The 13,640-nt window shown below is 46.8% G+C and overlaps 1 protein-coding gene across 3 annotated transcripts in view; it reads left to right on the top strand.

Moving 5' to 3' along the window:
- Positions 1-9,069: 9,069 nt before the first annotated feature.
- The window catches only part of CTPS1 (CTP synthase 1), a 30,883-nt gene continuing 26,312 nt past the window's right edge, over positions 9,070-13,640 (top strand). For 2 of the 3 annotated variants that reach the window (XM_060397559.1, XM_042246496.1), the window contains exons 1-3: positions 9,070-9,180; positions 9,948-9,997; positions 12,670-12,848. In XM_060397559.1, the coding sequence (XP_060253542.1) occupies positions 9,996-9,997; positions 12,670-12,848 (181 nt within the window). In that variant the 5' untranslated portion in view covers positions 9,070-9,180; positions 9,948-9,995. The other variant, XM_060397602.1, reaches the window with a different exon arrangement.

Genomic DNA, 13,640 nt, shown 5'->3' on the forward strand with positions numbered 1-13,640 from the left:
TGGCCATTTGGCTGAGTTAGGTACCCCTCCGGGGGTTCCAAGGTGCACCCCACCACTTTCCCCAATTCTTTACTGGCCTCCGTATTATAATTGTCTTTGTAACCCTGGTGCCTAGGGCGCAGGGAAGATGCCAATAAATGCTCTGGAAATAAATGAAGTAGATGCCCATTTTGACAGCTCTTTTGCTTTGCATAACCAGAATCCGAGGAAGATGATTTGTTTACCTAAAAAGAAAGAGGATCTGGCATGGAGAGGAAGAGAGGAGGCAGGTACAACTTAAAGGAGCCAAACAGAATGTTGTGGATCTTAAGATTTTGCAGGAAAAGAGGAGAGCTTTAATAGATGACTGTGTTATCCCAGTATAGCTTTAAAAAGAGCCCTGCAAAAACTAATGTAGGGTGTTTGAAGTCAGGGTAGTTGTTTATACTGGGGGCGTAGAAATTGGAGGGGAACAAGGGGGCTTTCTGGAATGCTAGTAATGTGTTTCTTGGTCTGGGTGCTAGTTACATGGATGTGGTCAAGTATGTAAAAACTCATCACATTGTTCTCTTACGATTTTTACATCTTTTAAAAGTATATCATACTTCAAAAACAATTTACAAAATAGAAGTACATTTTAAAAAACAGAACAAACAAATGAAAAAACAGCCCTTAACTTCTTTCTTCAAAATAACATCACCCTCTACCACACCATCCTTGTCAATCTTTCCAGTTGTTTAAACCCACGAACAGATGAGTGTCTTTCCCATATGCCCTTGAGCTTAAGAGTAGTTGAATATATGTTGAATGCAGGTGTTTGAAAATTTTGAATCATTTAAAACACTCTCCTCTTGTGCAACAGGAATTGAAGGGCTAATTATGTAAACCTGGATGTTGGCTATCCTGTATGAGTAGTCCCTATTTTCCCCAGATTTAAAAGGTACCTCCAAGTGATCATGGCACTAATGGCAGGAGTGTGAACTATTCCTGGAGACAGAAATAGATCTCTTAAAGAGATCTGAGATACAGATGTCTGGAGCTTGGGTCCAGAATTTGAAATTACGACTATTGAGTTCTATACAAATTAGGGCTCCACTGAGTGCTTCCTAGATGGAAATCTCTCAATGTCCTAGCATCTGTCAGGTCACTCAACTCTGTGGCAGCTGGGAGAATGCTAGATGCCCAGTGGGAGCCTGGAGAATATTGGCATAGTGATCCCCTTAGTGATCTTCTGATTACCCTGGGTGGAACATTGCCAGCAAACATTCAAGACCCTTTGATTATTGAGCTGGGCTGGTGTAGGGATTGCTTTTGTGGTATCTCCCCATCAACTGAAATACAATTGGTTTTCTTGCAAGAATGCTCATTGGTGGAAAAAAGCCAGATGCTGAGGAGGTTAAAAGTCACAGGGCAATTCCCTGGTGGTCCAATGGTTAGGTTTTGGTGCTTTCAGTACACGTGTCCAGATTTGATCCCTGGTGAGAGAATTAAGATCTGGTTCAGTTCAGTTCAGTTGGTCAGTTGTGTCCGACTCTCTGTGACCCCATGGACTGCAGCACTCCAGGCTTCCCTGTCCATCACCAACTCCCAGAGCTTGCTCGAACTCATGTCCATCGAGTCAGTGATACCATCCAGCCATCTTGTCCTAAGCTCAGGCAAAAATAGAAAAAAGAAACAAAATTAATGGGGTCATTTCTTAGTCCTAATCCATCAAATATTTACTGACGGTCTGCTGTGTGCCAGGCAATATGCCAGACACCGTGGATAGAATGCTCTGCCTCTAGACTTTGGATACTGCAAGTGTTTAGGGGCCACATGCTGGTTGGAAGCAAGTGGTGGGAGCTTGTTTGGGAGCTCTGTTTGCGTAACAAGAACACAGTTTGTAGGTGGATTATATGGCTTATGGAAGTTTGGGAGAGGTTTTGCCAGTCCTCTCGCAGCTACCGGTGCTGAAAAGAGGCAGTTTTTTCAGTCTAGGAAGAAGCCAATCCAGATAATTTCAATATAATGTGGTTGCTGGGAGAGATGAGGACAGAGTAGGCTCTGTGGATCAAGGAATGGTACTCAAGTAGATGAGAGGCTTGGAGGGGTTCTCCCAGGTGGGGGATGCTGGAAATGTACCTTGTTTGCTGTGTTTTCTGAACCCCAAAGTCAAAACATATGATCTAAATAAAAAGTGTTCATTTTCTCACCTACCCATTTATTTGCATCAAAAACTTTAGGGATTTAATAACAAAATATTTGGGTTTCCCTGTTGGCTCAGATGGTAAAGAATCCACCTGCAATGCAGGAGACCTGGGTTCGACCCCTGGGTTGGGAAGATCCCCTGGAGCAGGGCATGGCAACCCACTCCAGTACTCTTGCCTGGAGAATTCCATGGACAGAGGAGCCTGGCAGGCTACAGTCCTTGGGACTGCAAAGAGTCGGACACGACTGAGTGACTATGCACAACCAAATACTTAGTACATGCAGCACATTCCTTTTATTAAGAATAATAAAATTCCGAGAAATCAGAACTGTCCCCTCCAATCTGGGATATGTGGTGATGTTAGCTATGTCATATTTGTCGATTAAGAATTCACAGTAACATGTTTTGTCGAAACAGTTTTTCTTCATTCTCTTTTACTATATGTCCCGCCTCCGCCCCCCCCCCTTGCAATCTGTTAATGAGGCCCTACTGTATGATTACACCAAATGGTCATATAATAGTAATGCATATTATTATACACCCTACACAAGACAGATGTCTCCAGCAGATCATTCTGACATCCCATCACATTCTCTGTGAAGGACACCATCAATTCTGAGGTGGATAGGAATTTTACCCCCAGGCTCAACTGACAGTTGAAAGCCTTTGAATTTAACTTGGAGCTCAGAATAGCTTCATTCCATGTATTTCTCAGAGAGTATATAATACTGACTTCACTGCCCCTCAAATTCTACCCAGCACTTGCATTTAGGGAACAACTCGCCCAGAGGAAAGCCAGAAGATGCTGTGTAATTTGCTCTTGAATAAGCCCAGGCCTTCCAATGGCTTCTTCCCGATACTGCATACTATTGGTAGCCTACGGGCCCTCCGCAGAATCACTTTGCCTGACCTGTACTTTATGGCACTGCCAGCAGGCTTCATAGAGGATCATTATAAGGAACAGCCCTGTGACTGTGGCCTGTACGTCTGCTGTGCAGGTGTTGCTGAGACCACTCATTCTTATATTGGGTACCCTGCATCTGCTCCATGAAGACTTGCAGGAGAAACTGATCGCTGAGCTTATTAGCAGGAATAATGCTCCCTTTAATGCACTCAGGAAATATTTACTGAGGGACTTCCTTGGTGGTCTAGTAGCTAAGACTCCTCACCCTCAACTCAGGGGGCCCAGGTTCAATTCCTAGTCAGGGTATAGATCCTACCTACCACAGCTAAAGATCCTTTTTGCTGCAACTAAAACCTGGAACAGCCAAATAAATAAAAACAAATACTTAAAGCAAAACCAAAAACATTTACTGAGCACCTCCTACATGCAGGCAAGACAGATGTGCTGGGGATACACTCATAAATGAAGTACAGTCTGATAGGGAACACAGACATCCTGTAACCAGTTACCCCATCAATTGTTACACTTGTGGTAACTGCTAACAAGAAAAATACCGCCACTCAGGGGGCCAATAAGAAGGCATGGGGGTCAGTGAAGGGGTATTTGAGGCAGTGATACTCCTCATGATCAGCTGTGTGGTTTTCTACTTGATCACACTGATCCTCATCAATTATGGGGCTGGGAAGTTAGAATCATATTTGTGACTTGCCTCTAGAGAGAATAGGATTTGGGACCTACTTTAATTCCTGGATTCATTTATTTGTGGAATCAAGGGCCTACTCTGTGCTGGAACCAGCTAGGCACTGAGCTTTCAACAGTAAGTCAGAGAAACAGGTCCCAGACCTCATGGAGCTTAGAGACAAGTGGGAGGTTTGGACAAGGAATAGAACTGTTAAAACGCAATCTGTAGGTGCTATGCATGGGGAAACCCAGGCAGCAGGAGAAGCATGGGGGAGAAAGACAAACCCCAACTTGAGGGAAGGAGGCTGCCCAGATTAGTTACTTTGGAGAAGTGAAGGCCAGGCTGAAATGTGACTTTAGTAAGACAAAGGGGATATTTCAGCAGGGCTATGTGAAGATCCAGGTGTGAGAAAGAACAAATGGCATGTTCAGGGTACTGGAGGAGTCCAGGGTGACTAGAGGCTGGCATGGGTCATGTGGCCAGAGGGTTGTAAACTGAGGCCAGCTTGTGCATAGCCTTGTGCTTCCAAGAGTGGTTTTGACTTTATCCTGAAAGCAATGGATATCATTGAAGAGAAAAAGCTCCTACCCTTATTTTTCCTTTGCCTTGTTTCTCTCTCGTATTTTACACACACACACACACACACACACACACACACACACACACACATAACATCATGGAGGGAAGCGAGCTCAAGGGAGGAAAATCCAACATAACACATTCATGCTAAAATAATTTACAGCCAGTAAGAAAGGATACAGACATGCACAGTGTCTCTTGAAAGATAAACAAGAAATCAGGAAGAGTGGTTGCCCTGAGGAGGAGAACTAGGTGGCAGGCACAGGTATGAGGGGAAGGCTTTTACTGTGTATTCCTTTTTATTTAATTTTGATTTTTTGACTGTGTTGGGTCTTCGTTGTGGAGCACAGGCTTAGGTGCCCTGTGGCATGGGCGATCTTAGTTCCCCAACCTGGGCTCGAACCTTCATGCCCTGCCCTGGAAGGCAGATCCTTAACTACTGGACCATCAGGGAAGTCCCTAGGTATTCCTTTTTATCTTTTGAATTTTGTACCATTTACATAGTTATTAAAAACTAAGTAAAATTTAATTTTACAATAGAGAGCCCCAATCTGGTTAAAAACAACAGCAACAAAGATAAGTCAATAGCTGTGGGCTCTCTCCTGCCCCATTGCTCCCCCAGCTAATGTGTCAGAATGCCAGGCTAGGAAGACAGCATACTGATGTAGAAGTGAAAAAATTAACTAAAAGGAGTCTTGGTTAGAAAAGAATTAGTAAGATTTGGTGATGGGTAGAATGAGGAGGGTGCAAAATGGAAAGAGGATTCAAAGAGAACTTTTACAAGTGCTCTTGGGAGGGCATTTATACTTCTCAGTCTTGGCTTCATTATATGTGTAGAGCAATAATGGTGGCATGTACATTACAGGGGAGTGTTGGGAATTAAATATGCTTCATCCTGGTTATTAAAAGGTGAGCAAGACTGTGCCTGATAAGGAAACTGAGACACAGAAAGGTCAGGTAATCTCAGGGAGATTACAGTGTGGTGTGGAGACGGACAAGTAGGCAGTAGGCAGTGTGAGCACCCTGTGAGAAGTGTCTCGGGGGAAGTGAGCGCAGCACGGGAGGACATCAGGAAGGGTGCTGCCTTACGTTGGGTTCCCTGGAAACCAATCTGAGAAGGGGTAGCTGAATACAGTAAGTCCCCTACATATGATGAGTTCCATTCCGTAAGTCCAATTATGCGTGTGTGCTAAGTTGCTTCAGTCATGTCTGACTCTTTGCGACCCCATGGACTGTATAGCCCACCAGGCTCCTCTGTCCATAAGATTCTTCAGGCAAGAATACTGGAGTGGGTTGCCATTTCCTCCTCCAAATCCAATTTGCTATAAGTCCAGCAAAGTTAGCCTAGGTACTCAACTAACACAATCAGCTATATAGTACTGTACTGTAATAGGTTTATAAAACTTTTTATGCAAATGATACATTAAAAAGCAAAGAAAACATTTTAAACCTTACAGTGCAGTGCCTTGAAAAGTACAGTACTACAGTACAATAACTGGCACACAGGGGCTGGCATCGAGTGAACGGGCAATAAGAGTTACTGATTGGGGGAGGGAAAGGAGGTGGGAGATGGCAGAGCTGAAGGTTCATTAGCAATAGGAGATGGAGGGCAAGCTGCAATTTTACTCATGCCTGATGCTGATGGCACAGGTTCTGGCTCCTTGCTGGAACCAGATGCACGTTTCCATCTTTGAAAGTTCACAACTTGAAGGTCTGTATGTAGGGGATCTACTGTAATTGTGGAGTGTTCTCAAGAGCAGCTTGTAAGGGAATGAGGGAAGTGGGGTAGGGCAGGAAGAAGCTGGACAATGGGTGTGTTTAGGAGTGGACAATCTGGACTTCAGACCAGATCTGTATTTCTAGAATTAAAGATTTGTACTGGAATACAGTCACGCTTATTCTGTTTACATACCATTTATGGTCATCTTTGGCGTATGAAGACAGAGTCGAGGAATTGTGACTGAGACTGGAAGGCCCACAAAGCCTAAAATGTTGACTATCTGGCCCTTTACAGAAAGGCCGCAGTCCCTAGCTCAGCTGAGTCTAGTCTCAGCCTGATCCCAGGGGGAGTTCTGGAGCATGAACAGCACTGTAGAATTGTCCCACCTGAAGCCAAGGGGCCTGGCCTTCTGTACCTTTGCCCAGGGCAGACTTTGGAACCTTGTGCTTAGAAGGGCCTCAAACTCGGAGATAAAGAGAGAGGTCCAGGCTGGAAATAGAACTTTGGGAGTTGTCAGAATATAGACGGTATTTAAAGCCTAGTATTTAAAGTCTGAAAGTTAAAGTCCGCATGAGATCATCTAGAGAATGATTATAGATGGTGAAGGGATATTCTGAGCCTTGAGGCGTTTTAATGTTTACAGGTCAGGAGGAGGAAAGGATCTAGGAAAGCAGATGTGGAAAGAGAGGCCTATGAAATAGAAAAACTGAGAAAGCAGTTTCCTAGAAACCAAGTGAAGAACACATTTTAAGGAAGGAGGGACGAGCTGCGACAAATGCTGTTAGGGAAGTAGTGAGTTTAGGGGCAGGATGTGGGTGCAGTAAGGTTGCACCCAGACGTCTAAAGAGAGTCTATGAGCTCAAGATGAGTGAGAGGAGCAGCCCAAATATGTAAATACACACACCTACGCTCATATCATGCGCGTACACATGGTGCTTGTGAGTCTAGCACTTGTATATAGAGAGGGGGTCCGAGAAGGTAGAAGTTAAAGTTTTTTTTAGAAGTTAATTTGTGTGTGTGTGTGTGGCTGTGCTGGGTCTTCTTGTTCTGCACACTGGCTTTCCCAGTACAGCAAACGGGCTGTTAGTTGTGGCGTGCAAGCTTCTCATTGTGGTAGCTTCTCCAAAGCACAGCCTCTAGAGCGTGTGGGCTTTAGTAGTTGAGGTTCGTGGGCTTAGTTGCCCCACACCAGGAATTAAACCGTTGTCCCCTGAATTGCAAGTGAGGTCTTAACCACTGGATCACCAGGGAAGTCCTAGAACTTAATTTTTGACAAGAGGAGCTTCAGTGGAATTACATGAGCTACAGCCCGACAGAATGAGTTCAGGAGAGAAGAAATTGGAGACAACAGTTTCAAATGACACTTTCTAGGAGGTGTGTTGAAAAGGGGCGCAGAAAAATGGAGGGGTGGCTAGAGAATTATGCGGAGTCAGGGAGGAGTTTTAAGATGAGAGAGACTGTATCACGCTAGTGAAACTCATCGAGGAGAGAGAAATCAATGATGCAGGAGAGGAGAACTACTGGAAGGATGTTCTTAAGTCGATGCGAGGACACAGCACTGGCAACAACGAGAGGCTGATGGATAGCTGGTCCACAGCACAGGAGATAAAGCAGAGCTGTGTGCACAGATGCAAGCAGGTTGATGGATAGGGTGGTGGGAACTCAAGGGAGTTCTCCTGATGGCTGCTATTTTCTTAGTGAGACAGGAAGTAAGACCATCAGCTGAGACAGTGGAGGTCTGCAGAAGGAGACTAAACGGTAAAGCAGGAGCCAGAAGAGGGGCTGAGCGAGAGGCTTGTATCCTCTACAGCACCTTCTTTACTTTGGCAAGTATGTTCTCAGTGTCTATCACATCCCAGGCACTTTGATAAACACCAAATGCTTCTTAGAAGAAGCGTGGCTGTAAAACATCCCAAGCATGTTTGAGGTTTGGAGCAGAGTGCATCTTGGCAGAGCAGAAACGGTGGTGATTCAGATTGGGAAGAAGGCAAAAGCCTGCTAACTGGTTTCTCGAAATCCATTTGGTTGAGTCATGGTCCTGAAATACAAGTCTGATCGCGTCATACTTTTGCTTTACATCCTTCAGTGAAGGTATACAAGGACTCCTGACAAACTGCTTCCAGGGAAGAAAACAGAACCCTGGGATACAGAGACTTACCTTTTAGGTATACACATGTATAGTGTTCGGATAAAAAAAAAAGTGCAGGTATTCAGTATTCAAAATAAAACCCCTTCCTCAAAAAAGTTTCTATGGCTTTTCACTGCCCGGGGTAGGGGGAGGAGGGGGGGAGAAAATCCTTGGTTCCTAATGCTCTGCGTGGTGTGGCCACACCGTATTGATCTGTCTTTCCTGGGCTTTCTCCGATGCAGCGACACTGCACTCCAACTCAACTGGGCGAGGCTCTTCTGGGCCTCACTGCCTTCATACCGGCGTTTCTTTCTGCCTCACATATTCTTACTCCCAAGATGAGGAAGGAGCCTGCGTCTAGCCTCCCTCTCGGCCTTCCCTGGACTAGAGGTGGAGGGTGACATTGCAGGCTTCCATGGTTTAGACGGCGCCCCAGGGGAGATGGATTGGTGGCGGGGGGCGGGGGGGGGGTCACATCATCTTGCCCACAAGGTCAGACGGTTCAGGGACACCGTGTAATGATCTCGCCTCCTCTAGAAGGCTGTTGGGGAGTGGTGGCTGGAGCCAGGCGATGGGATTTGCCAAGTGTGAATCAAAACAGGGTATCCTCGCCCTCCGGAGGGGAAGCCCGCACTACTGGCTGTGACAAAGACAGCAAGGCATAAACGGCAAGACCTGCCCGGTCTCCCAACCAGCACGCGTCTGCCAGCCGTCAGCAGCGTTGGGAGCACGATCCCTGGATCCGCCGCACTGGTGGGAAAGCGTGCCACCCCGCGCCTGCGCACTCGGGGCCCCGAGCCCCGCGCATCCAGGTCCCGCCCGAGGGAGGGCCCGCACCCCCGCCCCGCCCCCTGCCTCTGCGTGCGCACCGCCTAGAGCCCGCCTCCGTGAAAGACTGCCCGGCGCATGCGGCCGGGCTGGTGCACTGGCTCCCGGGGCTCAGTGTGAGCGTCGCTCTTTTAGCTTCTTAGCCGACGCCAGGATTTAAAGCCGGCCTCAGGTAGGCTGACTCCGGGGATCCCGCGGGAGCTGTTCTCCAGTGCAGCAATCGGCGGCGGGAGCCGAGCCCGGTGCGGGACAGCCCCACCGCCCGTGACAGACATGGTCCCCACCAATCAGGGGCGAGGTGGCCCGCCGGCCTGCCCAATGGGCTGCGTGCCTAACGGGAGTGGGGCGGGTGGCCTGGCCGGCGAGGAGCCGGCTCCCGCGCGCCGGGCCGCGTGGCCGGGCGCAGCTGGGTAGAGCGGCCGCAGGGGGCGTGGGGCGGCGGGAAAGGCCGCGGGGACCCGGGCTGCGGCCCCCGGCAGCGCCCTCGTCCGTGTGGCCTGGCTCTCCTGATCAGGGTGCCGGGGTGGCTTGCGGGGCGGAGGGGGCCATAAAGGCGCGGGAGCCCCCTTCTGCCCAGCCCGCCCCGAGCAAAGAGCCCGGCGGCCGCCGTTCCATTCGGACTGCCCGGGCCCTCTCCCCTCCGGCTTCAAGGCACGGCCTTAGCCTCGCTGGAGGAAGATCAAGGCCCGCCGCGGTGGGGGATGGGCTCGGCGGCCTGGCTGCGGGCCCCTCGGGCGCGCCCAGACTCCCGCAGGCGGAAGGGGCCTCGGAGCTTACAGAGCCAGACGGCCTCCCTTGCTGGAAGCTTCGGCCCCACAGCTGGCCTGCTCACCTCCTTACCTTCCGGCCGCCCAGAATGAAGATGCTGCATTTTAAAGAAGTTCACTACGTGTGCGTGGCGCACTTACGTCCACACTCATTATAATTTTGAATTCTCAGCAGTCCTGTGACACGGGCGATGCGGAGATTCTCAGCCCGGTTTAACAGATGTAAGGATTCGGGCTTCAGGCGGCTTCCGTGACTTGACAGGTCCCAGTACATGACCGGTGGAGCTGCAGCTGGATCTCAACATTTACCAACAACATCTTTGTTTCATCTTTGTTGAATTTCTCTGATGCATCTTGATTTATGTTACTTCTGTGCTTGAAAACCTTCCCGTGTCTCACCTTCCGACTGAAGCTCAGATTGAGCACTCACAGTTGCCACATGGTTTAGGCCCTTGCCTAAATTTGCAGTTTATTTCCCACCATCCCCAGACCCCCCTCACTCTCAGTCTCTTTTCTTGGCCCTGCGTTTCTGTTCTGTAGATAGCTGTCACCTTCCTGTCCACTCTGTTCCCTTGCCCTTCAAAGCCATTGTCAGGTCCATGTAGCAGGAGGTGTCTGGATCCTCTCTTCGCTACATCCACCTTTTTGTGAAGTCCATGGTACTTACCCTCATCTTGCCGCTGAAAGCTTTCTGCTCTGTCTTCCCCATTTATACCTGTCACGTATCATCCCTCTGCTACCCGCCATCACTAGATTACTCATTTAATTGTAAATGGTTCTGTCTCTCTAACTGGACTGCAACTTGAGCTGTGGGCCCAAATCTGAGTGATTTTTGTGGTCCCTAGTGTGTCTAGCACAGTAGCATTTAGCTATTGGGTAGGCCATCCATGGAGTGACTCTCCTGTCAGTATCTCCCATCAGCATCTCCTGCCTGGTGGCTGAGTACTTTGGGATATTTATTGCCAGGCACTGTGGGGGGCTACAGGAATCTCCCTTAAAGAGAGGTGTTATCCTCTGTGAGTAAAATCAAGGCCAGTTAAATGCAAATGGATGAGATGAGTCTTCTATAGAAGTAATCCACTCTGTACCCACTCAGAATGGTTGAGGAATTTCTGGGAACATTGAAAATTTAATCAGTGAGACTAGACCATAGCCTGGCTAGGACAGCTCTAAAATACAGCCAGGTCTAGATGCTCACATGTCTGTAAGGCACTGTTCAGGTGTGAAGTGAGAGCAGGGTGTCTCTCAAATACTAGGGACTTGGGTCAAACAAGTTTGGAGAAACTGCAGAAAATCCCTTTGGGAAATCACAGTGCACATTGACTTATTAAAGGCTCCCATGGGTCTTGCATTAAATAAACCAGTTGACTGCTTAACCAGCATTTCTCTGATTTATCTGTCCGTAAAGCCCTTTTTTGGAGTCCCGTGTGCATTTTGACAAAACCAAGGAGCATGCTTTTGGGAATGCTGCAACAGAATAGAAAGAGCAGGACATGGTTGGGTGTCTTTTTTGCTGTCCAAGTAGGGAGGACATTCTGAGCATTCTCATCTCTTTGCCAAGTATGTTCATTCCTGCCTTGGGGAGGAACACAGCGGGGCAGGGGAATGTTTCAAGCAGAACTCCCGTTTCCTTGTTCCTTTCTTAGCTTATTTTTATTATAATTTGGCTTCACATGGAAGTGTTCCCAGAGGAGGAAAATGTCCTGGACCATGCCAAAACATTCTCTTCTACTTGTGATTGTGTTTCTTGTTTTGATCACATTTGGGTTTACTGACCCAATGATATTTCTGAGCCTCTGAAGCTGGAGCCAGGGGTAAATTCTCCCTGGCGAGCCTGTTGCTATTTGTCTGCTCACCTCTCACCTCTGCAGTTCTTGCATCTATCCCCCCTTTTTCTCTCACCAAGTCTGATTCTTCTGTTCCTTGCCACCCCTGCTCTTAAGATTTAATCTTCTCTTCCCTCTCTGAGTCTTCTGCGCAGTATGTGCTTCAGACTGGTTTATTATCTGATGTCCTTTTCCTCCAGTATGTACAGTCTCTCCTTATGACATACCTGGAAGAGATTGCTGGTAAGGAACAACTTGTTACGTTTCAGAAGAGAGTTACCTTTAATTAAAAGACCTTTAGTTTTAACTGCAGCTCCTTTTAAATGTTGAAGTTCTTTTATTCTGTCTTCTATAACCTAAACGAACTGTGTTTTCTTGGCGATACAGTATAGTTTAGCCAAAGACATTCATTACCTTTTTCATGGGGAATCAGAGTGCTCATCCAATATTGAAATATTTTCCCTATGAAGGGAAGATAATGAAGCACCTACCTGAAGCACATCCCAGTGTCTGGTGGCAGTGTCAGCCAGCATTGGGAGCGTTGGGTTCTGTCAGCAGAGCTGGGTTTTGTTTTTTTTTTTTTTTTTTTGTTTTTTCATAGGCCCTCAAGGCTTCCCAGGTGGCTTAGTGGTAAAGAATCTGCCTGCCAAGCAGGAGATGTGGGTTCTATCCCTGGGGTCAGGAAGATCCCCTGGAGATGGAAATGGCAATCCACTCTAGTATCCTTGCCTGGGAAATTCCATGGACAGGGGAGCCTGGCAGGCTACTGTCCATGGGGTCGCAAAGAGTTGAACATGACTTAGCGACTAAGCAACAAGGTTGTTAGCTGTCAAAGCTTTAAACAAAAGCGGCATTATATAATTAGCAATTGTTTTCCAATTCATATTTGACTAAAGCCATCCAGTGATCCAAGAACCATTTGCTGGGATCCCACATAACGACATTCTAAAATCACACGGCAGATAGGGAAACAGACTCCTGGAGGCTTCTTAGCTAGTAAGTGGCAGAGCTGGCATTTCAACCCACATCAGTTTGATTTCTTGAGGTATGTTTTTTCCTTTCTTTCAGGTCGACAAGTAAAATGAAGTACATTCTAGTTACTGGCGGTGTCATATCAGGAATTGGAAAAGGAATCATCGCCAGCAGCGTGGGCACTATACTTAAGTCATGCGGTTTACATGTGACCTCCATTAAAATTGACCCGTATATTAACATTGATGCAGGCACATTCTCTCCTTATGAGCATGGTAAGCAAAATGCATTTCTTTTTTAAAAATAATAATTATGTAATATGTGAAAGAAAATGTCAGCTCTTAGAAATTGTGTGTGTTTTGCTTTGCATGTCCTCCATTTCCTGCCTCCTGAGAAGAGTCCTTGGCAGAGCAGAGTGATGGTTTTCTCACCCTGACATAAAGGAAGCAGAAATCTTAAGAGGCAATGGGTTATTAGAGTTTTGTGTTTTCTGTGATAGAAATGATATTTTTGGTGGCTGAATGAAAGTTTGTCTCTTCTCTTGGAAAAGGATATCTGATGACATGGTAACTTTTCGAATATTTGAGAAGAGGGATTGTGTTTATTCTCTGTGGCTCCAATGTTTAGGAATAGGATGGGTGGATGGAAGTTGTAAGAGCATGGATTTTGGCCCAATATACGATCTTACTAATAGCAAATGCTCTCCAAGAGTGGGGTGACAACTTCAAGAATTTGGTTCCTTTTGGTTGAAATATTCAGAGACCAAAGGACCATTTTGTAGAGATTCAGGCCATAGATAGATGTTGAATTTGGATGCTCTCTGTGCTTGAGATTCTGTTTTACTTACAGAATTTGGATAAGAACAAGCATCTTTTGAAGTGAGTGAAAAGTCAAAACCATTAAGATAGGGTAGGAATACAGTGCTTTGCTTCTTTGCTATTGCTGATCAGCTACTGTGTGGTAACTGGCTGAATTATGGAAAAGAGTAACTACTTGAAATTGGGGGTAGATGTACTGTTAAGACATGTTAAGAAAAAAAACTTCTTCAGTTTTTACATTGTTTTCAT

The sequence above is a fragment of the Ovis aries genome, chromosome 1 (genome assembly GCF_016772045.2).
Source record: "Ovis aries strain OAR_USU_Benz2616 breed Rambouillet chromosome 1, ARS-UI_Ramb_v3.0, whole genome shotgun sequence".
Classification (NCBI taxonomy): domain Eukaryota; kingdom Metazoa; phylum Chordata; class Mammalia; order Artiodactyla; family Bovidae; genus Ovis; species Ovis aries.